Source organism: Hyposmocoma kahamanoa, unplaced genomic scaffold, assembly GCF_003589595.1.
Source record: "Hyposmocoma kahamanoa isolate Upper Pololo Valley unplaced genomic scaffold, ASM358959v1 65, whole genome shotgun sequence".
Lineage (NCBI taxonomy): Eukaryota > Metazoa > Arthropoda > Insecta > Lepidoptera > Cosmopterigidae > Hyposmocoma > Hyposmocoma kahamanoa.
The window spans coordinates 13,769,104-13,797,001 of record NW_020653853.1 but is presented as its reverse complement, the minus strand read 5'-3'; the positions used below and the strand labels follow the sequence as shown (position 1 = coordinate 13,797,001).

At 35.5% G+C, this 27,898-nt stretch overlaps 2 protein-coding genes across 5 annotated transcripts; one reads left to right on the top strand and one right to left on the bottom strand.

The window, feature by feature from the left end:
• Position 1: 1 nt before the first annotated feature.
• Positions 2–1,772, bottom strand: LOC113231586 (tRNA-splicing endonuclease subunit Sen2). Its single transcript, XM_026465955.1, has 3 exons — positions 872–1,772; positions 678–799; positions 2–167 (listed from the first exon to the last, which is right to left on the bottom strand). The coding sequence occupies exons 1-3, from the start codon at positions 1,692–1,694 to the stop codon at positions 33–35; spliced, it is 1,080 nt and encodes a 359-aa protein (XP_026321740.1). The 5' UTR covers positions 1,695–1,772; the 3' UTR covers positions 2–32.
• LOC113231585 (V-type proton ATPase subunit H) lies at positions 1,488–27,687 on the top strand. Of its 4 annotated transcripts, XM_026465951.1 has the most exons (13): positions 1,488–1,510; positions 1,847–1,926; positions 2,970–2,993; positions 3,297–3,378; positions 6,927–7,107; positions 16,024–16,233; positions 20,393–20,602; positions 21,618–21,752; positions 22,854–23,039; positions 23,516–23,703; positions 25,498–25,686; positions 26,533–26,646; positions 26,965–27,687. In XM_026465951.1, the coding sequence occupies exons 1-13, from the start codon at positions 1,503–1,505 to the stop codon at positions 27,038–27,040; spliced, it is 1,683 nt and encodes a 560-aa protein (XP_026321736.1). In that variant the 5' UTR covers positions 1,488–1,502; the 3' UTR covers positions 27,041–27,687. The 4 variants fall into 4 exon arrangements, with proteins under 4 accessions (XP_026321736.1, XP_026321738.1, XP_026321737.1 ...); XM_026465953.1 differs by lacking the exon at positions 20,393–20,602 and having other exon boundaries at positions 26,965–27,683; XM_026465952.1 differs by lacking the exons at positions 1,488–1,510; positions 1,847–1,926; positions 2,970–2,993 and adding an exon at positions 3,064–3,210 and having other exon boundaries at positions 26,965–27,685.
• The last annotated feature ends 211 nt before the right edge of the window (positions 27,688–27,898 follow it).

Below are 27,898 nucleotides of genomic sequence, written 5' to 3'. Positions count from 1 at the left end.
TTATTAGGCTAGTGTAAATATAAAAAAATTGTTCATTCGACATCATTGTTTATTGTAACTGGAATCTTCCGTGACAATATTGTTTCCCTTACTTGGTATAATTTTAAGTCTTCAGGTAAGTTTTGGAGATCCTGTATTGGTTGTATAACTTCCACAATTAAGATTTTCTGAAATTACATTAGTGAAATAAAGTGTCATGGTACACCACTGTTGGCTATTTAAGGTATATATCATCGGTGTTTTGTAGAAAGGGGAAAGGCACTATTTTGAAAAAACTTTCATGGTAGCATGTTTTAGGTTTTAACCACTGTTTTAAAATATTTACATTCTGTTTTAAAATTGAATTTTGTTTTAATTAAGTTTATGTTTAAAATTGAATTTAAAACAGGATATAAATATTTTAAAACAGTCAAAATCGTGAAACACTAAAACACATTCCCCTGAAAAAAAATTCAAAATGGTGCTTTCACCCTTTCTACAAAACACTGAAAATATTATGTAGATAGTACAAATAGATTCACATTCATAATCGACTTCGCAACTTCAATACACATACATATAATAGTAGCTTATATAATTTTAGGAAAGTAGAGAGAATCTGGAAATCTCAGCAAATTGCAGTACAATATTATTTATTTTCTGGATACTTTGTAAGTTAACTACTGTATCATATAGACCTTTACTGTAGTGGTAGCCATTCTAACATGGCCCAGAATTGAAGTCCAATCCTCCCCTGAGTCTGGCCTTATGACTACAATATATTCTGCATGATTAACTCCAGGTCCATCCTTATATAGCACTGTAACAAACAAGATGATGTAGAACTTCCAAATATGAAGTATTATTTTGCTACATTCAAAGAACTACTTACAATAATCACCTCCAAACTTGATACCAGGTTTCACAACATATCCCTTAGACCTAAAGTAGTGATAAACAACATATTTTGGAATGAAGTTCTTGTCAGTCACAACAAAAAGATCCCAAGTTTCCTTTATACTCAGCAACTTGTTATCATTCACTATTTGTAGGCAACCCAGGCCATACAATAAGAAAAATGATTCTTGTAAAGTAAGCATCAATTTTTCCTCCAATTTAATCTTATTTATGCAACATTTAGGTTTCAAGTTGGCAAAGTAATTCTCATCTTCAGAATCACTGTTAGGCACAATGACCACAGTATCTTCTTTTTGATCAAACCTTAAAAAATCTATTTGTGAACTTTCAAACTCATTATCTTCACTCATTTCTTCCTCACTGGATACCAAGTCAATTACATCTTTCCTTTGCCTTTTATTGCTGTCAATTTTTATTTTAGTACTCAGTTCTTCTATCTCTTTCAGAAAAGTATCTGCTTCCGAACATTTCCTAGGCCCCCCAAATTTTTTATACCAGTAGTTTCGCTTGAGGAATTGCCTCTTGCGCATTATACAGGGGCTGCCATCATTGTGGCTAGCCCTTGGCTTCGAACGGGACGCCGAACCTTTGCCAAAGCATCCCATATGATACAGTAAGGCCACCTCATCTGCAGACCTCACCTCGACACTGAATCCATTATAGTAGCCAGTAAAAACAATCCGCATTGAACTATCTAATGGGAATCGTAATGATTCAATCGGAAAACAGTTATTTGTGTCATTAGTTTGACAGTCATCTCCTGTTTGCAAGGCAGTCATGACAAAAGAACTGGCCATTGCCCAAATTTATTTTAAAACGAATCTGTCACTTTGCCAGCACAATTCGCAAATTATGAATCTGTAACACAAACCATTAAATCCCAAAAATAATTGGTTATGAGTCACTAAGGCAAAATTTCAACAGTTTAACCTGTGTATATTCTTTATAGCAACGCACCCAAGATGAGCAGAAGCAAATTTCGCCACCAACAATTTGAACCAAATTTACCTGAATCCGATCCATACAACCGTAAGTATTTTAATTTGCCGCCTTTATTCCCGTAGTTAACTAATTATTTCCATATCGAACTTTGTTTTTTAAGTTTCTAATGACAAATGACAAGTGATGAATGTCAACAAAACGCTACATCACATGACTATACGATATGACAGATGTTTACTTAGGCCGGCCACGTACAGTCGGAATTCCGTTTCGGCATATCAATCGAGATTTCGTATATACACCACACACACACACACACACACACGTTTATTTCCGTTCGGAATAAACACTCAGCTGACAGACTCAAGGCATTAGTATACAGATCACAGAACACCATGCTCACAAGGAGACAGATGTTCTCACAGCGAAAATAGCCCTACAAAATCTATGGAAGACTTGTATGAACGGCTTTTTCCGTGCGAAATTCCATATGCACAGCCACCATACGGAATTTCGAATCGGAAAACAATTCGAACGGATTAACACTGTATGTGTGTAATAAGTCAATGATTTGTATGGTTTTCCTGCCTTCGAAATTTTGAAATGGAATTTCGAAACGGGATTCTGACTGTATGTGTCCAACCTTATAAAAAAAACCGAAAATTTATTCGTGTAAAAATTATGGGTCGTATTCAGAACTCTACTCAATGCTCAAGTCAGGATTTATCATTTTTTCATTTCATGATTTCAAGCCCTGGAAATACGATCCTAATGGCAGGGACTTGAGTATGATTTCTAGCGCTTTTAACCATACGGAAGTCCTGACTTGAGCATTTTAAACCATTATTACCATTAGTCTACAGAAATCCGCCATTTTGGACCGTATTTCAGAACTATCATTTACTGTAATTGATTATCACGATGTTTTACTACCATGATATTACATTTTTTTTTGTGAATCAAAAAACTACTACACTAGTTTGATAAAAATTACTTGCAATTCGATTGATATTTAAAAAATAACATCTCATTTAATGAACGATTTTACTAATGTCTTATTTTTCTTCATGTTTGTTGTAAAAAGAGGACTGACAACATGATAATTATTTTCTTTCTCTTTCATTTTCCAGCTCTAAAGGTGTACGTAAGAGAAGGTAAGCAAATTGTCATATCGTCATTTACAATAACTTCACTTTGCATAGTCACAAGACCTCTCAGCTGAGGCTCTCTTCTTTATTTTCTGGATTTCGGAATAAAAAATCCCTTGGATTTTATTCCTGTTTTGTGTAGTGCATATCTTTTGTCGTGTGGTCAAAATGGCTACCGTTAGTGAGGAGCAAGTGTCTGCACTTTTGGGGGATGACAAGATTGGTAAGTACTAAGAAATTTTCTTGGTGGTACACAAATAAGCTTATAACCCATTATTGGAGTGCTTTATGGCATGTAATGCTTTCCAGATATGATTGCAGCTACCAGCGTGCTGCAAATAAGGGCTAGCGAAGTGCGCTCCAGCCATATCAACTGGCAGTCTTATTTGCAGTAAGTATTGATTCCATCACCTTCGGCTTGTTCTCATCTATTTATAACTTTTTATAAATAATGTAAAACCTTGTTACACAAACATACATACACACACTTCACGCCTTTTTCCCATCGGGGTAGGCAGAGACAACAGTCTTCCACTTGATACAGTCCTGACACATCTTTCACCTCATCAACACGCATCAATGGTTCATACACGCTCGTCGGTTAAGGGTACTCTTGACCTGGCCCTTCTTTAGAATGGCCTCAATTTTGGCCATGATAAGTTCTCCTTGGTCGGCCCATACCAACTTGTCCGCTCACACTCGCCTTATAAATCTGTTTCGTCACTCTTCTTTCATTCATTTTCTCTACATGTCTGAACCATCTAAACATACCTTTCTCTATCTTTGTCACTATATCTTCTTCCATGCCGCAACACTCTCTTATCATACTGTTTCATAATTTATCCATCCGAGTCACTCCAGCCATACTCCTCAAAGTTCTTATTTCTACTGCATTAATTCTACTTTCATGCTTCTCCTGCCAAACCCAACATTCACTACCATACATAAGTGTAGGAACCACCTCCCCCCCATGCACAGCTAATCGTGCCTTTTTAGACACTTTCTGGCTGCCCATGAAGGTATGCAAGGCACCATTCACCTGATTCACTCTTCTTTCAACGTCTCTTTCACATTTTCCATTACATGTAAACATAGAACCCAAATACACAAACTCGTTCACTTGTTCCACTTTCTCTCCTTCAATAAATATCGTGCAATTAGTCATATCTTCCTCTCTTTCAAAAACCATTACTTTTGTCTTTCCCACATTAATTTTCATTCCTTTCCTTTTAAGAGCACCATGCATAATATTTACTATTTCATGCAACTCCTCCACAGACGACGCTAATACCATCTGGTCATCGGCGTATAGGCGGAGGCACTTAATGATTAAACCATTCAGTCTCAGTCCACACATACTCTCTTTCAAAACTTTCAAACAATTATCCATAATTAGGTTGAACAGCCATGGCGACGATACACATCCCTGTCTAACACCTTTCCCGATATTGAACCAGTCAGTGTAAGCACCAATTATTCTGACACAGGCGCTGGAATCCTCATAGAGAGATTTCAGTGCCTGAACTAGACTGCCGTCCACCCCATACATAGGCAATGTCGACCACAATTCTTTCCTTGACACTCTGTTGTAGGCCTTCTCCAAGTCTATAAAAGAGCAATAGACTTTTTGTCTTTTAGCCAAGAACTTTTCGCTTATGTTTCGCAAGGAGAAGCCCTGATCCATGCATCCCATTCCTCTTCTAAATCCCGCTTGCACGTCCTAAATTTTCATCACTGTCTCAATCAATACCTTTGCATATAATTTGCCGACAATGCTGAGAAGACTGATTCCGCGGTAATTTTTTGCAATCTTGCTGCGACCCTTTTCCCTTATATAATGGTATAATGACAATCTTGCCCCAGTCTCCTGGCACTCGGCTGCTTGACCAACAAAGGTTGATAAGGCGGTACAGCTGACTAGCGATCACATCCTGTCCAGCCCTCAGCATTTCAACAGCAATTTTGTCATATCCCGCAGCTTTACCAGATTTCATAGTATTCAATGCCTCTATCAATCTCTTCCATGCTTATACTTTCATTTTGACTTCTGCTCGTCTCTATGGCGATCTGAGCCTGCATTTGTACATCTTCCTTCTCAAAGAAACTTTCAAAATACTCCTTCCATCTGTTTAATACGCATTCTTCTCCTTTCACTATCTTCTTACTTCCATCGTGGCCTCGGATTTTTGCAGTTGCGAGGTTGTGATTTTGCCTCTACCTGTTCTTAAGGACTTCCAAAACCACTTAATGTTGCTTTGAAAGTCATCAGATAATCTCCTGTCAAACTCGTCTTTCTGGCACTCTTTCTTCCTTCCCTCCCACAACATCTTTCGCTACATCTTTTATTCTTTTATACTCTTTCCTTGCCTCGTTTACATCCTCTTTCGTTGCCTTTTGTATTCTTTCATTAGCTTTCATAGATAACCAATCTAACCACGCTTTCTTCTTATCAGACAGAACATTCCGGACATCTTCATCCGAACAAACATTCCTCGTCTTCAGCCCTTTTTTCCTTTTGGATACTCCACATACATCAGTAGCGACCTCTACCATTCCTTCCTTAAATAGCTTCCACAAATCTTCAATTCTACATACTTCGTCTAGTCCATCAAACCTTTCAATCAGTTTACTCACATATTCATTTTTCACATCTGTCTTCTGCAAATTCTCAACTTTTATTCGTTCTAGCACACTATCAGGTTCCTTCACTCGATGCCGCCACCTTTTAAAAAGACCACCTATTCGGCTAACCACCAGAAAGTGGTCGGTATCGATACCAACTCCGCGGTATGCTCGTGTGTCAAGCTCCTTTTTTCCTAATCTTTCATCCACTATTACAAAATTTATCATACTCCTCAAACTTCCTTCTGCTCTTGTATACATGTGGATCTTTTTGTGTTGAAACATGGTGTTTGTCACTAAAAGATTCCACTCCAAACATACTTCGAGCAGACTCTTTCCATTATCGTTCACTCTTTCATCTCCAAACGTTCCAAGCACATTTTCATATCGATCACGCTTCACACCTTCACCTTCACACATTCAGCCATCCATTGAAATCTTCTAACATGATAATCATTCATTCATTTCATTTTGTTGACTTTTATTCAAAACCATTATGTAAGAGATACACTGTCCCAAAATTCCTCTCTTTCTATTTGGGCTTTGGTGATCTGCTTTGAACCCGTATCTGTCGGAGCATAAATCCCTAAAATAAAGATGCGAGTCAGCCCAACTTTCAACTTCACCCATAGGAGTCTAGGGCTTACACACTCAAACTCAAGAACACATTCATTCATTCTAGAAGAAAAAAAATACGCCAACACCTTGGCACCCTCTGCTTTTTTCGGACATTCCTGACCAGTACGCTGTGTATGATCCATGCGTGGTCTTATCGCATCCGTATTCTTTTCTCTTCGTCTCATTCACACAAACATCAATTCTTCTTTCATTCATCATCTTACATACTTCTTCTATTTTATCATTCATCCCTCCTCTAACATTCAAAGTAGCAAAGTGGCTTTCTGCTGTCCACTTTCCGCCCCCACGGAAACCGAGTCGTGACGGGTGGCGAACCACATCGCCGCCATTTTGGTTGCTATTTAACAAATTAAACATTGCAGTCCTACGAGAAGCTGGGGAAAAATATATGTCCATCCTGGCAGTGGCCCGCTTGCCAGGGTAAAGCTAACCTATTTCTTGGTTCGACTAGGCATGCCCCTAGCCACGCATCCATAGGCACGGCAGCCGTAGATTGGCGGAGGGGAAGGGAAAAAAATAGGATTGGTAAAGGATGTGGTCAGGGGGGAAGGAGAAAATGGATCTTATATACTATACAGAACGTCCATCATAGCATATTATCTCTGCTTGCATCATTTATTTGAGTCCCTGGTATCTAAAAGTTATACAACTAAAAAACTACTCAATTTCAAACAACAGGGGCCAGATGATCACCCAGCATGATCATGACTTTATAGTGAACCTGGATCAGCGTGGCATGAAGGATTTGCCAGATAAGAATCCTGAACAATGCGCTGAAGTTTTTCTCAATCTTCTCACGCACATTAGCAAGGACCACACCATCCAGTACATCCTGGTGCTTATTGATGACATCTTGTCTGTAAGTAAATTGAAGTTTGTATTATAAATGGAATGTAGTGACTATTTATATGAATATTTGACTTTTTACTCTGCTAAGCATATTGAAGACATTGTCTTAAGAAGATTACTATTAAACTTAAAATAGATTAATAAAAACTTGTTTTAGAGTTTTCTAATATGTCATTCCTACTTTAGGTTCCTAAATTAATTCACATTCTGTACAGAAATAAAATATGAAAGATCCTAGATCCTAGAAAAAAATCTTAGAATCTGATGTATAAGGATAAGAAAAGATAATAGCACAGATAATACAATACTATACTAGTACAGATACTCAATCTCATACAAGAAAATGTCGCACTCATAACTCCGCTTATTCGGACGCTTATTTTGATTCTGATCGGTGGTCAATAGATGGTACCACATAAACCCACGATGCGATTGTAATAATATTTGAGAAGGCCAACAGATGGCACCTGTTATATTTTTTGTTAAGGTTATTGCACTTGTGGCGAGGCCTTGACGTTTGAATAAACCGCACCGTTCGCATCCACAGTGATCGAATTGAGGGAGATAATAATTTGCCTAAAGTATTGAATGTTGTCTTAGTATGGAGATACCCATTTCGTCATCAACGCGTTTAAAATTTATTTTTTTACCACTTATTTTCTAAACTTTCCAAAATATACAATAGACTCATTCTTATTTTTAAAATGGCTAAAGTATAAGTACCTATAATAAAAACACAACTACAATACTATTTTTCGAGACAATCATTTGTGGCAATGAATGAAATAATAGTTTGTCGTCAATGTTGTACCAACTCAAATTTCAATAAATAATACGCCTATTCAATATAGGGGAGGATTACTTTTACCTTAACACCGACGACGACGACATATATAGGTACCTACTCCGTGATAATCTGATAATACAATAATTATTATTGTAATAAGTCGTAAAGAAGCCGAGTCTGTACATTTCATATTTTTAAGTAAAAGTCAATACTTACTGAAGACATGCTACATAACTTATAATATAAATTTTTATAATTTTTCGGTGCATTTGCACATGCTTAATCTCCATAATGGCTGAACCAATTTGGATGTGGTTTTCGGTGATACTTCATTTAGAAGTCTTCGGTATAGCAATACATGTATTACTTACTTTTAAAAACAAAATAATGTCAGCAATAAGCAGCAGCAAAATATCCTATCTATACAATATTAAAAGTACGGGAAGTCCCCACATACATAATAGTCGAGGGGAAGCCCTTTGTATATAGCAGGGTCGGGCAAAATTTAATTGTTCTGGCAATTAAAGATTGACAATAGTTGCGAGAACCACAATTAACAAACAACTTAATTAAATTAATTAAACCACAATTAAATTGATCAATCGTTAATCGCCTATATCTACAATTAACAATTAATCAATTTTTAATGTTTTTGATTAACAATTAACACTGACAATTATGATAAATTTATATATATTTATATATGGGGGTGAGTTATTACCGGTGATAATTTCATCTTTGTAAATGTAATAAATAAAACAAAAACCTTTTCATGAGTGAAGAACTGGTTTATTCACAAAATGTAATAACATTATCTAAGACAATAGAAATGGTACAAACTTAAAAAAGGTTCCGCCCAGAGCTATCAATTATGTTGCATTATTCTAATTTTCATTGTTTCTTTTTCTCTCATTGACTTCTTCCTTTTTTTACAATAATCATAAATTTTTGTTTCTATTAATTTTTCAATTACGTATTGTAAATGTTCTTTAAGGTGAAATGTAGAATAATCAATTTCTTTTTCATTTTTTTTTATTAGAGTGTATAAGACTTTTTCTTTGAAACTAATACTGTCCATTTGGTTTTCAAATATTGTCAAGGATGTATCTACTATTTTATATAAAAAATCGGTGGGAGACTTTAATGTAGGTATTTCAATATTGGCATATGTTTTATTAATTAAAAGTAACTGATTTTTGTCATTTAAATCAACATCATCTTTTAAAAGTGTTTTTTTACATTCATCACAATTAAATCGTTCAATACATTTTTTACCAATCCAACCTGCGAAATAAATAACAGAACATTTTTCTAGGGTAGTACCTGTTGTAGCAGCATCGTCTTTTTCTATTTTTACACTTTGTGTGTTTACCCTCTCTAGCATCGCAGGAGGTTCTTCCACTTGGTTCATATTTGCTGCAGGGTGTTCACCCTTTACCTGTTGGGATCGTGAATCACATTTTTTTCCTGCTAAAAATATGTCTTCATCATCCTCACAATTTTTGTTAGGTAATTTTATTAAATTATTCAGTAATTGGCTTCTGAACATTGCTCTTAAATTTTTTGCAGTGGGGTTCTTGTTACAGCCTCCTTTCATTCTGTAGACTCCAAATAAATTTTCAATGACATCTTGGTTAAACCTATATGTCAAAATAAATTTAACTCCGCTTCCAACCGAAAACTCCTCAGATGACAGCTGAAGTATTGCATTAATTGTCTGTTGAATGCCATCAAAACAGGGAGGAGCTGTTAATTTTTTCACCCCATTCTTGTCAACTGAAATCTTTTTTAGTTCAGCAAAAACTCTTTTTGCTGTAGAAAGTGTTACATGAACCTTAGAACCAAGATTTTTTGTTATACCACATCGATATGGGTTCTTGTCAAATTTATTTTTTGAATTTAGAGAATCAAACATATCATTCACTAATTGGATGAAATTTGCAGTGTTTTTTGCTGTATTATTCACCAACTCTCCACTTTCAACGGCCGTATTAATTGCTGCCGCAACTGAACAGCTAAATATTTGTGTAGCAAAGCTCACCTTCATTTTTTGAAATGTGTTGGGATTCAGGTGAACTGGCGTAAGTTTCTTCAGTGTTCTGCTTTTATTATTTTTATCTATATTGTAAACATGTACAATATCACTGAACGAAATTTCGCCATCATTTGTTAAAAAAATATTTTTTAAAAGATTCGTTCTTATGTTTTTTATCAAATGTGGAGTGTCGAAAATCGAAAAGACTTTTCTGCCATTTACAAAAAAGAAGGGATTTTCTATAGTTACTCCAAGCATTTTAATCGCTTTCACATTGGTGGTGGCTTGGTCACATATGATCGCCTTTGGCAATAAATTACTTTCAAACAGAATATCTATAATTTTTTGAACTAAATCTACTAATTTTTCTGCACTGACTGTTTTACCAGCCAAAAAGTATGCTAAAGGCATTTTCCAGCTGCTATAAATACCTCTAGCTATAAATACTAGTGCATATTTGGCATCAACACATGATCGCTCATTTTCTCCAAAGTCTTCGAAGCCTTCTATTAGATCATATTTTTTTGTGTACTCTAAACTTGACATGATTGCCATTTCATCAAAGCAAACTGTACATGCTCTTTCTTTAATAGTTTTCCCATTAAATTTATCTGCGATATTGTTAAATATGCTTTTGTTTACTCCTGGAAAACAGCTAGTGTCCTGTAACCAGTGTTGGATAGTCGAGGGTGCAGCCAAAACTACACCAGCTTCTAGCAAGTGTTTGTAGGCACTTGGTGATTTATAATATAGTCCAAGACAAAATTTTTTTTCATCTTCACTCCATTCCTTCTTTTTCTTTCTTAATTGCATTAAAGTTAGTACTTTTGAGGTCTCACTTTTAAATGCAAATTTATCAATATTTACAATATTATTACCATACATTTTTTTGCGCAATCTATTGTATTTATCTTTTTCTTTCTTTAGAGTTTTAGTAACATGATTAATGCTACTTTTTAGCTTCTTGCACTTTGGAGTATCACCATCATCACCTCTGTCAATCTGACGTTTTCTAGATTTGGGTGTGCTAACATTATCTATAACGAAAGTTTCTTCTTCCTGATCTTCTTTCGATTTAAAACTTTTGTAAACTTTTGTAGGTGTTTTAACCTTTAATTCTGGAGAAAATTCTTGAGCTGTAATATAAAATTATTTGTTATTAAAGGACTATTAATAATTCATATTTTATATGAATCATATATAGTAACAAATATGCTACGGTCATTATTTTGGCTTGGTTGGGCATTGTGCACGTAAATAGGAATTTAAATTATATTATTATATTATATATAAAATTAAGATTTAGAAGTGACGTGACGGGTGCACAGCGATGGGTGGGACACACTTCTAAACGTTTTTACTTTGACTAAATGTTTTTATTTTCAAGGATTCGAGTTTTTACTATGTTTACTAGATGTAACAGTTGCTTTAATTTCAGGGTTAAACATTTGTTGTATTAAATTGTGACATTTGGGACACCATCTTGTGACAGGTGAGACAAGTTACATTTGAATACATAGAATTTAAAAAAATACACTGTTTATATGTAGAACCATCATTTGTAAGCAATGTTTTTATAATTCTTATAATTAAGACATTTTAAGACATAAAAAAAGACAATTAAAAAGTACAACATTTTTCCTGATGATTTTTAGTATCAGGAAATTCATGAAGTCTGTTTCCACTAGTTTTAACTATATATTTCAGTACAATTTCTAAAATTTGATATATTTTGATATGATACATAATCTTCAAGGATGTGGCAGGATTTTTCAAATTTATTAACGCATTTTACTTGCGTGACTTTGATTTCATGTCGTCATAGATAGTGTTTCAAGAAAAATAATAGGATTACTGTATCAGTCCTTTGTTTTTTTTGTGTTAAAATGTCTTAATAAGACAAAAATTATGAAATATTTGCTACTAAGATGGACCTCATATTAAGCAATGTAATTTGATTAATTCTGTGTACTCAACTATAACTCGTCCCACTCGTCACAAACTCACGTCCCACCCGTCACAACTTAACATATTAATTTCCTTAAAATTTATCAAAGTTATTAATTAAGTGTATATATAAAATAGAATTCTTAACATTCAAGTAATCATATAATAAAAAAATGAATCCATCAACTCAAACAGCCGGGTGTTGTGAGTGTCCCACCCGTAACAATTAGAAAATTATGTAAATAAATAGTCGCAGTTGAATTGCACATCTGGCTTCATGATATTTTCATTTTAAGTCTAATTAACCAATGGTTAGGGAGAAATTACTTAAACTTCAAGAAAAAAGGAGTCAAAATGTCCCACCCGTCACTTTGGAATGGCCCATATTACAAAACAAACCTATGTACACTTAAACTTTTCTTTGTGAAAAGCAACCAAAATTCACTGAGAGCATAATGGTTTTGTTATAAATCGATTTTTGAGATTATGAAAATTTTTGTTGACGTTTAGTTGGAATCTAAAATTTGAAACATTGAAATATTTCTTATAATATGTCAAGTAAAACTAATAGAGAGACACAGTTATTTTCACATTTATAATAATTGTATGTATCTGCACCACTCTTTATTATTTCTTTAAGTGAATTTTGTACAAAATTCAACATAATATTAACATATATAATAATGAATATTGACAGAAAAGAGTGTTCAAGTAGTTTGCACCAGAAGCTAAAAATGGCGCATTTTGTTATTAAGTTTCCAGTAGAAGCTGAATATGTCGAATTTTTGGGCCTTTAAATTCTTTTTTAAATTGTAATGACATTACAATTTAAATGAAGTGTTTTAGTTTTTTTATATTTCATTACATATCACTACGCTTATATGTATAGGTTAATTCTGGACATTTTTTTGTGGTTTGTGTATTAGACCCGTTGTCCATTTGTTGGTAGGTCAATGATAAGTACCTTTGGATGTCGATGGTTCAGGTGATTCTCGAGATGTTGATTGTATTGGTGATTCTTGAGAGTTCGTTTCAGTGGCTTTGTACGGCATTGGTATTGCTAATTTTGATAATCTTACCCTTTGAGCAGTTTCATTTTTAACATATTCTTTAGCAAAGTGGTCTATACATATGCATTTGTTACGTAATTGTTCTGGTTTCAGATGAGTAATAGTCATATTACCTAAAACAAATAGCAGATATGTAGAATAAAGAAAATAACATCAGAATATCGTGATTAGTGATTAAATATCTCACATCTTTAAAACAAAGGAAAAAAACTTACCACAATTCGCGAGCCAAATTTGTAAGAGATTGTAGTTGTTCGTCGGGAAACGAAACATAGACTTTTGGCTGGCTTTATTATGGCAATTAAAGTAGGCACACTTGGACGGGGCCATTTTCCAAAGATATTCCAATCTGAAGGCAAATTCCAAGTCCGTTTACAAGCAGGGTCGTATGTTGAGCGTGTCACGTCAGATAAGTAAGAGTTAGCCGGGTAGCGTGGTGCGAGTATCAAACAAGTCCAATTTCAAAGTAGTCGTTGAAGGTCACATCAATATCGAAAAAAAAGAAAAATTCCACAAACCATACACAAAAGAACCGTAAACGATTATGAAAGTTTAAAAATTTGACATTGACACATCAAGCGTTATGTTAGCTTCAAAATTCGTAGAAAATAAATAAATTACCTTATTTCCTTAACACTAAACTGTTGAATTTATATGAAAATTCACGATGTCATTAAATAAATTGTATTCATTATATTATTTCATTAATTATAAATCCGGAATATATATAATAGATGATACAATATTATCTCGTGAAAAACTAAACGTTACTTAGTTCTTGAATAAATTCAAAAAAGTGCCATCTATACAATTTATGGCAAACTATCACGTCAAAAGTAATCTATTGAAAAACCTTCGATCTTTTCAACAACCTTTTGTTTTCACCAATTTTCAAAATTGTAAATAAATTTTAATTGATCGCTCCTAAAATGTTGTTTAAATCGTTTTACTTTTCGTTTTTATATTTTGTACTTCTTATTTAATACGAAATATCTAAAATTTTGGAGATTAAATACTTAATATTTTTCATTTTGTCCAAGTGTCGCCATCTACAATTTTAAATAAGAACTGCAGTTAATTTGTATGGATTGATACCCCATGATAATAGTGTCGGCAGAGAATAAAGAATAAGAGAATGGACACTCTCCGCCCTTCCCTAGTTTTAGATACCACACCACGCCCCGTACATTGCTGGTCACATTGACTAAACGACTAGAAGGCTGGCGGGCGGTGAGCCGTTTTCGCGCGAAGATGGCTTTAATATTTGAATATAGGTTTCATTTATTCATTACGAAACTTGTATGTTGATATAAAACATCATTTTACGTTACTATTACGGCTGTTTATCATCATTTTCCGAAAAATGAAACGAAGTAAGTAAAAAAAAACTTATGTCTGAGACTCATTCAGTTATTGTTTTCTTCATTTATTTACTGCAGAGTAATATATGTATGTATAAAAAACATAGATTTATTATATCAATATAATGAGACGCCATGACTTCGCGAATTTTCCATTCGTATTGCCGATAAATATTACGTAGGCAGTGAATATATCTAATTATTAACTAAACTTAGACAAGCAATTTAAAAATACCTTGGTTACCTTACTTAAAAGTATATATGTACATGTCCGAAATATAACATTTTAAGTTCTTTTGATATATTTTTGAAATAAATCTTCAATATTACTCTAGTTAGTGCATTAATGACGAATATAATAATATATCGATGTACATGTCTATTAGGTATTTATTAGGTATAATTATCAGGATTCTATTAATAAATCATAGATAACAGATTCGCGTCAGAATTTTCGCTATGTTGCTGCTCTGACCACGTGACGTAATAGTGAGAGAAAGTGATGGGTAACCCTGCCACTTCACGCACATTGGCGCGTGTGCAGATAGCGCCTTGCTGTATGTAGTAGTAGTACGTAAATAATTTTCGACTGTTGTATGGAGTGTGGCATCGGCTTATTGCAAGAACCCATTAATTGCCATATAAATTAAATAGCAATTAATAACTTCTTGCAATAAACCGACAATAGATAGATTAATATATTAAAGCATACCCTTTTTTACCATTTACCTCTAAAAATTTTCGTCTAAAATTTTTTATGCTTATCTATATTGATTTCATTCCCAGTCAATTTCCACAATATTGATTTGGCTCATCCAGACTATGAATGCAAACAATATTTTACTCGTATCAATACGATACTCGTCGCGACATTTGGTCTACCAATAGGTATTAGTATATAGTGTAGTATATATATAGTGGTATTTAGATACCAGACTACGCTGCGCTGTCTTGTATCGCGATTAGCAGGCCTCTTGACATATTGGTCCATGGTATTACACGTTACTATAGGCTACAGTAACAATTTTCTATCAGGTCGAGTTTTTGACTGTATTTGTTTTACAAGTTGAATAAAAAAAAAATAGTCACATTCAGATCTAAGGAGTTTTGTTCTCTTCTGCTTACTACATATCACATAAAAATAAATAAATAAATTTGTCAGCACTGCCAAGTAAAGTTGTCTACATACATACTTACAAAAGTAACGCAGTTAATAATAATAATAACAACGCACACACTCAACATAGCCCCGCACTAGGGAAACCCTGTGTCGCGGGTGCCATGGAAACACACATAGACAACCACAAATTACACCCAAACTCACGAGAGAAATAAATGTAGGCCATACAAACATTTCTCCCGGCACGGGAATCGACCCTGGGACCTCTGCGTGGCACTCCGGCATAGTAACCGTTCGGCCACAGAGGCAGTTATCAATTAATTGTTGAGTCAATTATCAATTAATTAACATTGTTTTTGGAGACAATTCTCTCTGTTTTATTTTTAGGAGGTAGAGGTAGTTTATTTATGTGGTGGTTGGTTTATAACCAAATAGCTACAAAATTATAAAAAGCAGTTAATAAATTTTATGATATTGTACAAATAAAGTTTTGACACTAAAAAAATGTTGCACTTGAAAATTAAGTTTTCAATCCAATGCATGACTTAAGTATGAAGGATTAAAAAGAGCCCACACGTAACATATTAAAATAAATACAAATTTCAGGAAGACAAGTCAAGGGTGAAAATCTTCCGAGATCCCCGTCGTGGCAACACCTGGCAGCCGTTCCTTAACCTCCTGAATCGCCAGGATGAGTTTATTCAGCACATGACGGCTCGCATCATCGCCAAGCTAGCTTGCTGGCATCCGCAGCTAATGGAGAAAAGTGACCTGCATTTCTATCTGTCTTGGCTTAAGGATCAACTTAAGATGAATGTAAGTCGAACATATTACCTAAAACTGCCTTTTTACCTTTTTAGTACAGAACCCTAAAAAGGAAACGTAATATTTTCATTTTCACATTTGATTTTGAAGTTTCCTAGAGTGCCAATTGCATGATTTTTTTGCATGAGTTTGATATTTTTATTGTAATGATTTATATTAGTAAATGTTGTATCATCATTAATGCTTTGCTCTTAGAAATATTAACACATTATTTAGGGATCAATAGACACATATATCAACGTACAAAATAAATTGAAAACTTATACAAGTGATTTTTGTATCACCCAGTAATAAAATGTTGAGATATGACCACTGCACACTACATATAACACACTCCAGCCGATGCAATTGTAACATTCCTTTGCGCCTCAGCTCAACCCATCTCCCGCCCGCCACTCGCTATCGTACTCAAGATTAGTACGGCGATGGATCAGTGGCACCGTGCTAATTATGCTTAATTGAAAACTTAATAATCTTTATCATGACATAACACCCACAATTGTTTTAAAAAAGAAATACATAAATAACATCTGCATTACGTATTTGTTTTTCACGATCTGGGAAAGCAATTCAAAAACCAATCGACTTATTTTGATTTCTACGCTACAGCAATTAGAACTTATTTTCGTCTCTTGAGACACGTGAGACAAAAGTACAATTTGACGACCTCGGCGGCCGAACGGTTAGTACTGTACTAGATTCGATTCTCGATAGGACCAATTTGAGAAACTTGAGACCAGATAATTGGTGTGGTTGTCTGTAGGGCTAGCACGACAGGGCGCGACTTGAGCGAGAGCGACATAAAGCGCGACATACCGTTATCCTTGCATAGACATCTCGCGCGGTATGTCGCTCTCGCGCAAATCGCGTCCCGTGTGCTAGTCCTACTGGTACACTATTATTGTCTGTGCGTGTTGTCTAGCCTACATCCGTCTCGTACTTCTGTCGGTAAATTCGAAAAGCGTTTTTATATTCACCGCCATTCGCCTAATAACCTATGATGCTCTTGACCTGAGTTGCCCCTCGCTCCAACTGATGTTGCGCGGGCTTACCGATTCCTTGTTTTGATTTCGCGTAGTTAGTAAATAGTCCTGCACCTCCCGCCACCGCATACCGTTGTTGATAAGAAAAGTTTAAAGAGATTAACATTCGCAGTTTCTGGACTCCCCGTAGACTTGACCACTTAAAAGGAACTCCGCACCGTATTGTAGCACTCGTGGTTTGAGTAGGTACATTAAACACGTGAGAGGAAAGTAGAGAGAGCGGACGCGCCGGCGGCGTGACATTTGTTCGAGACGAACGTGCCCTAGCGAGTCGCTAGTAGCGAGTGAATATGAATGCGGTTACGCCGCGTGGGATTTTCTCCCCGGGTGAAGAGAAGGTGTATTCTCATTTATCTGCCTGACTACTTGTGATAACTAGGTAACCAAACATCGATTATTATTTTGGACAAATAATTATAATGTGAAAATTTTACCTATTATTTTTTTCAAAAATGGTAGTCCGTGAATGGTACCATTAGGTCTAGTATTATTTATACTCACTGGCATTAGCCAGTGAGCATAAATAATACTAGAGACGCAATGTCCTACAAACAGTTGTCTAAAATGTGGAACCACTTTACAAATTTAAAGACTAGCTTTGAAACTGATTGAAATTAAAAAGAAAGAAAGAAAAAAATACATTTGTTTCGTTTTTTCTAATGTCAAACTTATTATGTCAAAATGAAATAGTCTAAGGGTCGTATTCTAGAACTCTACTCAATGCTCAAGTCAGGATTGCACTGGAAATACGACCCTAATTGCAAGGACTTGTGTATGATTTTCAGTGCTCACTACAATACTCAAGTCCTGACTTGAGTATTGAGTAGAGTTCTGGAATACGACCCTAAGGGTCGTATTCCAGAACTCTGCTCAATGCTCATGTCAGGACTTGACTATGATTTCTTGCACTGGAAATACGACCCTATTTGCAAGGACTCATTAAATCACACTCAACTCCTAAATTGAGCATTGAGTAGAGTTCTGGAATACGAATCATAGTGCAGTAAGGAATACGACCAGTGTTACCGGTTTAGAAATAATTTTCCCTAATTTCTTGTAGCCTCTGGTGGAAAGACTGGTGGAAAGAGACAAATGGTATGAAGGAGTAAGTTAAAATACATGAAAATATATGAACTTAAAGGTCCACGCCTGGAATTCATATTTCTTTCAAATAAATTGTAAATATGAAGAGATGACTTTCTAATCTAAGGAATTCATTGCTTTTCTAATATTTTTTTATTTATTGGATAAAGGTGATAAAAATACTGCCTTCCGACAAAATCTCTGTTTCTATTTAACGAAAACAAATTTATAAAAGGGTAGGTATTACAAATTACTTGATTTTTAACTATAGTTTATTATTGCATTAGCTTGTTGTACAATTGCCTAGTGTTTTGTTACTTAAAGTATCTTTTCGTAAAAGTCGTATAATTTTTATCCACTCCGCTCTGCGCGTTCGATCTTTAGGTATACTGGGAAACAAACAAAATATCATTTTTAATAGTATTACGTAATAATAGTATTATGGTTACACTTTACGTTAAAACGTTACAACGAATAAACTTGAATTAGAAAGTCAAAAGTAAAAGGTTAACTCCCAATATTATGGGCAAATGAAAATTGATTTACTGGCAACATTGATGTTTAAACGAAATTTATTTCATTTTTGTATACGACAATCTAAACAAACAAAAGCAAACTTACCTGTGGAAAGTAACCTCAGTAGTTTTATGATCATTTTCGAACCGAGAATTGTAAATTTTAATTATATATTTCACCATTTTTGATACTTTTTTATCACGTCTCGGTGACGTTGTACTCACTCGAATTCAAGATGGTGACTGATGTCACTGTTGCCTGCAGACATCGACGTTAGGTTATGATGTCGATGCCTGCAGACAACAGTGCCGTGGCGTGGGTACCGTTTGAAGGCGCAGATTGCGCAGATTGCGCATCTCTTGTTTACAAATATAATATCATTGCCTAATGCATAGAAAAAAATTTGGCAACTGATAAAACAGTCGCTCTGTATGATATAAAGTAAAATGAATTATAATATAAATGGTATATGACAGGTATTGTATTATTAACAGACTTCAAAAAAAGGAGGAGGTTCTCAATTCGACTGTATGTTTTTTTTGTATGTATGTTACGCGATAACTCCGGTATTTGTGAACCGATTTTCATGATTCTTTTTTTTGTTGGAAAGGGGGCATTTCCATAGTGGTCCCATTTCATTTTGAAGAAAATCATCCACCTCAAAGGGTGGCTGTTCACGCATGAAGATTCATTTTTATAAATAGCGCCTAACTTTAATTTAGGAGCAATTACTTTTAGCAATTATTTAGTTGATTTTGCTATTTCTCCAATTCAAGGCGTTTTTCTCTCGATATACTTTGAGTAGTGTCGTAGTGAAAACCTATTTTTAGTATCTCCAGTATCAAGTCCTGTATAGTGGCGAACTAGGGGATATTTCAACGAAACTTAGCAAATAGACGTAATTCCACGTACTTTTGAGGTCGGTTTTTTTAGTATTCTGTACTGATTATTTATGTAAATGATTTTTGTAAGTCCAATTCAATAAGAGAACTTTATAGGCACGATTGTGTTAAGTTAAATACAATACAATGCGATTTTGGTTAGTGTTAATTTATGTTAATTAAACCAAAAAACCTAATTGATATTCGTCATAATATTATCTTCTCTTCAAAATAGTTAACTATCTTCATTTCTACTTTGCATTTTCTTAAACATATTAATAATAATTAACTCCTGCATCTTTGATGAGAGCACATTCATGATTGTATATTTTCATTGTGGTATTCATTCATCCACACCAATAACAACACAAAGACACGAAACATCTGTAATTAGAAATTAATAATACAGAATATACTGACATAAGGAAGAAGTTATGAAGAAGGTATGAAGATAATAGGTAAACCCCGTATAATGTGGCAATGCTTATCAGCACGAGCTTCGCGGCGAGCAAGATCACCAGCGTGTAACCCCCATTGTGTGTCTAAACAAATCCGTGTTGTGCCGCATCACGCATTGTTGGCCTCGCTCTGCCTGCATGATTACTCAGAGGTTTGTTTTCTGGCAAGGCGGAGCAAATGTCTGCCGAGTTAGCGCTTGCCGAGCAGGTTATGTTGCTGCACGAGAAACAACAGTTCTCGGACAAGCTCTCCGAGAAACAGAAGCATAAGGAGCAGGAGTTGTTAACGGAAGGCCCCAACGCGAAATATTCGAGCCTTTACAGCTCTTTTGATCAACTGAAACCGCATGACGATGACTTGTCGCCCGTCCAGCAAAAGGTATTCCCTGTAGCTGCAATATAACCGTGTGACACTGAATGTACGTATGTAACAACGTGTGCACTAACCTACAAGGTTAGGGACTTTTTGTTAACATTGTAACCGGCCTCTTTTGCTAAAGTACTAACGGACTTTATTGCATGATCTACAGCTACCATTAATCCGTAAGTTATAATTGTTTAAGAATGTGCACGATAAAGCCTAAAAGTATGTGCATGAAATTTAAGGGCTAACTTAATAACGCAATGCATTAATTGATGTGCTTCCACGAAAAATAAATACGTTTTTTAGTTAAAATACACTTCCGCTTCTTAAAATCCACATGTTTCTGTCAACTTGTAAAGCACTGACTGAAAACAGTACTCGTTATCCAAACACTGTAAAAGTATACACTGAAATTAAGGCACACCCTCGCTCTGTATGATAATGTAAATAATTTTATAAACAAATTAATTTGTAAACTACTCCAGCGCAAGTTTCAATTAAATTTTATTAGCATATGTAAATGATATATAATCATTTTGGGTTGATGGATCTTTGGCAGCAATGCTTGATGTATGTAAATAAAAAGCGATGCGATATATGTCTCCAGTTCACAAACCTGTATGATTTTTTTTTGAAATGCTGAAGTTTTAAAGTGAGTTACAAAACAGTATAGGATTTCCCATTTATAACTGACGGGAGCCATTTATAAATCAACTTCCCTAAATTGAGGAAGGTGGTTTCACCACCGTCCGTAATTCTACTCTAAGTTCCAGTAAGTGCTTAGGTACACTATTGTAATTTCGCACATGCCTCTTGTCCAATGTTGTCAAGATGTTTAAAATATATAATATAAGGCTTCTAGCAGACGGCGAAGTTCTTTTTGTACCAGATTATCATATCTGACCCCAATCGCATTGACAAAGGATTAGAGTGGGATATGATGACAAGTCTAATGAACAGGATTACGTCTCCTGTTGTTGCCTAGGTATAATCCACAGCGTATTTAAGAGGAATGTAACATGCTCCGCAGAACAACGACTACATCCAGTCGGTGGCGCGCTGTCTGCAGATGATGCTGCGTATCGACGAGTATCGCTTCGCTTTCTTATCCGTCGACGGCATCTCCACCCTGCTCTCCATCCTTGCCTCAAGAGTTAACTTCCAGGTAGAGCTTTTCAGTCCTACTAAAGGACTTTACTCTTACACAAATTTCGCACATATTTTTTTCTTTAAGGTTCTACTATTAGAACGTTAAAAAAAAAAATATGTGCGAAATTTGTGAAAAAAAATGTGAAAAAAAATATGTGCGAAACTCATTTTCCTATGAAAATGAATGAATGAAATACTTTATTGCACAGAAAATTACAGTTAAAAGACCCAGTCCACTCTGTACTCACTTGAATTTGACAAATATTTTTGTGACACGAAAATATCATCAACAACAACAATTTAACAAAAACACAACGTTTACCTCATTTTAAAAATGTTTTAATATGCATCGAGTATATAACCAGAAATAGAGACGAAATGTCATTTAATTTGTTTGAAAACTATTCTGCCAAATCATTACGGTGACAACTATGCTCCGTTTGGCCAGCCCGAACTCGGAACAATTGACCGGTGTCGTCAATTGTTTTACTTCGAATCGACCAGTTTAACTTGAACTTTGCTATAATGGACGACAATTCAAAAACTTCATATTTAATATTTAATTACCGAAGAAATGTGATTCCGTTTGTTTTGTAATTAGATGTTTTGCTGTTTTTCCCACGCCACCGAATGGAACAGCCCCCCATAGTTAGAGATATTATCTTTATTACTATAAATACAGAATATCTGACACAGGTCAGAAGTTGGCGCTGTACTATTTCAGTTTTCTAATTTGTGATTTCAGTGCCAACGAGAGTTGATATTTAAAAGTCATATGAGGTACATTTGCTTGATGAGTTGCCAGGGATGGTTGGCCCTTATTTTGTTTCTATTTCTGGTTATATACCTGATGATAATACGTTATCTGTCATAATCGTCCATGCGATTCCCATTCGAAATTGAGTATGAGTATGACATAATTACTAATTTTTTTCTACCAGCACTGGTACAATAAAAACATGCCTTTACATCCCTCAGGACCACATGTACCGTCAGCCAGTACATTGATGGTAAAATTGGTACTTATATTTCCCATCAGTATGATGACTCGAAATGCAAAGGTGCTCACATGACGACAACTTCAGTAATATTTCCCTTGTTTTGTGTATTTGTGTAGGTCCAATACCAGCTGGTGTTCTGTCTGTGGGTGCTGACTTTCAATCCGTTGTTGGCTGAGAAGATGAACAAGTTTAACGTGATCCCCATCCTCGCGGACATCCTCAGCGACTCTGTTAAAGAGAAAGTCACCCGCATTGTGCTTGCCGTCTTCAGGAACCTTATTGAGAAACCTGAAGACAAACAGGTATTTTCCATAATTTTAAAGAGCGCTTCCATTTTTTTCTATTATTCACAACCAGCATCAAACTTATTATACTTACTTGGAGGCAAATTTTTATGCTGTCCTTTTTTTATAATTTACACATCAACTCTTGTTAATTCATCCAAAAATAAGGATTTTTCTAGTTTCATTACAATTTTAAAGTTTCCTGGTTATCTTCTCATATGCGTTATGTGAGTTACAGTTTCATTTAGACGTTTTTTGTTTGTTTATTTATTCGTTAGTTACAAAAGCATTAAACATAGTACAGTCAAGAGCACGTCAAGCTTGACACTTTGTACTTTGGACCGTCCTTACCGTAAGCGGCGTAGAGTTAGGATTTCAATCTTAAGTGTCAAGCTTGACGTGCTCTTGACCATGTACATTGTATAGTTAGCAACCTATAACTAGTTATACTTATTTGGCACATTTTATTTATTTAATTTAATACGTAAACGTAGATGGCAAAGGAGCACTGCATCGCCATGGTGCAATGCAAGGTGTTGAAGCAGCTGTCGATCCTGGAGCAGAAGCGTTCTGATGACGAGGACATCATGAACGACGTCGAGTTTCTCAATGAACGCCTTCAGGCTTCCGTACAGGACTTGTCATCGTTTGATCAGTACGCTACGGAAATCAAGAGCGGAAGGTTAGCATATTTGTACCAGCGTACAGGATATATTACGGAGAGTGTGTAAGGGAATTGCACGATTTAATTCAGGCTTCCCCTTTTCATCCTGGTCCCCACCAGACGTAGGCTGGGATTCCACCCCTATGTTGTGGATATTCGAAGGACTCGCACGAAGCGTTCCACATTTATACGGCAAACGGCTATGTAGTGGAATTTCCTGCCTGCAGGCAGTCTTGTTCCCTAAATGCTATTACTTGGGTCCTTTCAAGGCGAGAGTGAATAGGCGTTATTTAGACATCCTCAATCGTCAACTTCATCGTCACTTTCCATCAGGTGAGATGGAAGTCATAAGGCGATGCGCATATTTTTGAATAAAAAAAAATAATCTTGCGGGTCTAACGTCCTTTAGATGGCATATGCACATTCCAAAGGACGATCTTCATTATAACTTCGACATCGACATAACTTCTGCTGCCTTATTTGATAAATATGTGAAATTATTCTTCAAACAACGTCAGATATAGCCTGGATATGAGGATTTTAAAATGTCACGCTACTGAATCGAAACTCCGTTTTGCAAGATGTGTTTACGGATTGCTTTTAACTGCCTCCGTAGCCGAACGATTACCATCCTGAACTGCCACGCAGAGATCCCGAGTTCGGTTCCCGGGTCGGGAGCAATATTTGTATGGCCTACATTTATTTCTCTCGTGAGTTTGGGTGTAATTTGTGGTTGTCTACATATGTGCGTGTCCATGGCACCCGCGATACAGGGTTTCCCTAGTGTGAGGCTATGAGTGTGTGCTTTATTATTATTATTATTTTAATCTGTTGTGATTTAGTTCTATCAGGTGCTGTTATGGCACAGTATAATAAGACAACTAGTCCAACTACCGCCAGTTCGTTGCGTCAGTGACATATTTCGTAGTGTAGGGCTCTCACATTTTTATTTCAGTTGTACCTACAAGTTGTAAGTGTAATTTAAATAATTCAGTATAATCTCAGTACAGAGTACTAAAAAAACCGACTTCAAAATTTTGTGGAATTACATCTATTTGCCAAATTTTATTGAAATCAGTTACCGGAAAGTGCGCAAAACCGGATTCATCCCCTAGTGTGTATATATGTATATATATACCACCCTTGGAATATTTTCTTCAAATTTAAATGGGATCGCTACCGAGGTACCTTCTTTCCAACAAAAAAAGAATAATAAAAATCAGATCACAGATAGACAAAGAGTTATGGCGTAACATACATACGAAAAATACACTCGCAATGAGAACCTCCTTTTTTTGAAGTATCGCGGATTAGTACCTCGATTATGGGACTATGATATGAAATAGTCAACCATAAGCACAACAATAAACACGTCTCCCATTTGATGTAATTTTTTAAACATATGCATTACGCAGGCAAATGTGTATGTCCATGCGGCACACAGCGGGCGTGCACACATACAAATCGCACTGATACGTTTCTATGGAGTTACACTACTTGTCTTATTTTCTATGTTATGATATCGCATCACTCATGGAAGAATAGCATAAGTGAAGTTACGTCAAACATGTTTATTGCTTCATTAGATACAGAAAAATATAACCCTTTATCTATATTTATCGACTAATATTGTAGATAGAGTTACAAGAATTGAAGAGGATGTGGGTTATATTTCTGTATCTAATGAAGCAATAAACGTTTTTGACGTAACTCCACTTATGCCATTCTCCATGAGGGTTGTGATATACAGTATGTTTACATATTTTATGAAAGGTGAATCATATAACAATTGAAAACCGAACTCCATTACAGATTGGAATGGTCCCCCGTGCACAAGTCGGCGAAGTTCTGGCGCGAGAACGCGGCGCGGCTTAACGAGCGTGGACAAGAACTGCTGCGCACCTTGGTGCACCTGCTGGAGAAGAGCACCGACCCTGTGGTGCTTGCCGTGGCCTGCTACGACATCGGCGAATACGTGCGCCACTACCCACGCGGGAAACAGTAAGTATATGTCGGATTATAACCTGAGGGAGACGTTGAGAGGAAATGTCGTCACTTTTTTAGTTTCCTTGTGAAAGAGTTCGTCCAGAGACGTACTGCTACCTTACCTATGTCAGCCGTCAAGCAACAATGTGTGCATTACTGTGTTCCGGTTTTGAAGGGTGAGGGTGCTGGTGAATTTACAGGCACGGGTATCTGAATGTCCAGTCTAATCAGTTATCTGACGTGGTCCTATGACGTGAAGGTTGTTGGCAGGGTTGCCATATGAAAATAAAGAGTGAAGTTGATGGCGATAAATGAGTGCACATTGCCAAGATATGCTTTAGAGTTACTTGGAAAGTAAACAAGCGCGGCCGCTCCCTGTGAATTTGCCGCATTTAATCCGTTTTAACCTGATCCATTTTTTCGAACTAATTACTGTGAAAAATGGATAAACCAATTAATGGCAATCAATTGATATTTATTTTATCAGTAGCTGAACGTATTGATAATGAGAGTGAATAGAACAATTGTCAATCTATGAACATTTCTCATTTAATTCCATTATTGCAGTGGTTTTTTTTGTTTATTGACGGGACGAACAAGTCGTGCGCCTGGCGATAAGTGACACGCCTGACCATAACAGTTGCAATGCCACTCAGAGCTTTAAACCACAAACATCTGAGGGGCACTGCGACTACGTTCGACACCCTGAGACATAGCATGGAAGGGTCGAGTTTTTATGGTAGAAAGAAGAAAACAGTTAAACGCACCATTTATAAATGAGATTTACCAAATACTCTGTGCCAGCTTGATTATTCATTAAACTAATTTCATTTATAATTAATTTTTATGTTATTTGTGCAGCATTATCGAGCAGTTGGGGGGTAAGCAGCGCGTGATGCACCTGCTGAGCCATGACGATCCTAACGTGCGCTACGAAGCTCTGCTGGCCGTACAAAAGCTCATGGTCCACAACTGGTACGACTGACATACCTTGTTCACTTTTTAGCTTAAAAATACAAAATAAACTGATCACACCTTCATCCATAATAAGGTTTAAGTACGCGGTCAAGCTTCAAGCAATTCACTTTGAGCTCGATTGTATATACGAGCTTGTACAGTTACCTGCATGATAATAACAAGAACGATTTGTTACGTAATTTGTAATGTCTATTTGAGCTGATATAGCGGCAATATTTCTTAATATTCGCCCTTACAATTTTCACTGCCTTTTAGAAATATAAAATTATACTATTTTAAAAATATTTATTAATAAAATTATTATAACATTTTCAGGGAATACCTCGGCAAACGACTGGAGAAGGAACAAATGGACAAGCAAGCAGGCACGGTGGTGGCAGGCAAAGCTTAAAATAGAATAGAGTGATATTGTATTTAAAGAAATTCCTTGTTATTATTGTTGTTAGGATACGACGGGTTTCGCTGTGGCAATAGATACGATACGAACGCCGCTGGGCTGTAGTTGGCCATTTAGAATTTTTACTTTCACGTTCAACATTTCAAACAAGTCATTATGATATTCATAACGGAGTCAATTGAATGTAAACACACATTTCTTGTGTTTGTCATAAGAATCCGCACTGAATCAAACTTCCTTACGAAGTTAAACATGAATCTGCGATAAACAAATGCCACCCGAACACGCTTAATTTGATTTGTATATATAAAGCCAAATCCATTTTAAAATTATATTGTGTCATATCCACATCTATTAAACCAACTAACTTCTAGCCGTTTTTACGGCCGCTTTTAGATCATAATTTGGTTTTTATTAACTGGAACATGTAAACATTTCTTTAATTTAAAATTATTCCCACAAGACAATTTCATTTCAAAATAAGATAAGTGTAGTTCTAAAAGTAAGACTCTGTTGAATAGTTGCAAAATATTGTAAATATATAAAAGTTATGGCTTGTGCTAACATAAAGTTGTTCAAATGTCTTTATTTATTACAAAAAAAAATAACATCCAGTATTTAATTAATTCTAAGAACAATTTTGTGAATTACATAAATCCACATTCCTATTACGTTCTATATTATTGTTACTAAAAATGAATAAATTATATTAACTACGCGAAAAAAATTCAATGCTTAGAAAAGTAGCGAGTTAAGATGTATAATGAGCTACATCAGTATTGTGAATAAAATATCTAACATAGTGCAATGTCGATATTCTCTTATTTATCTATTATTGGAATTATTACCTAC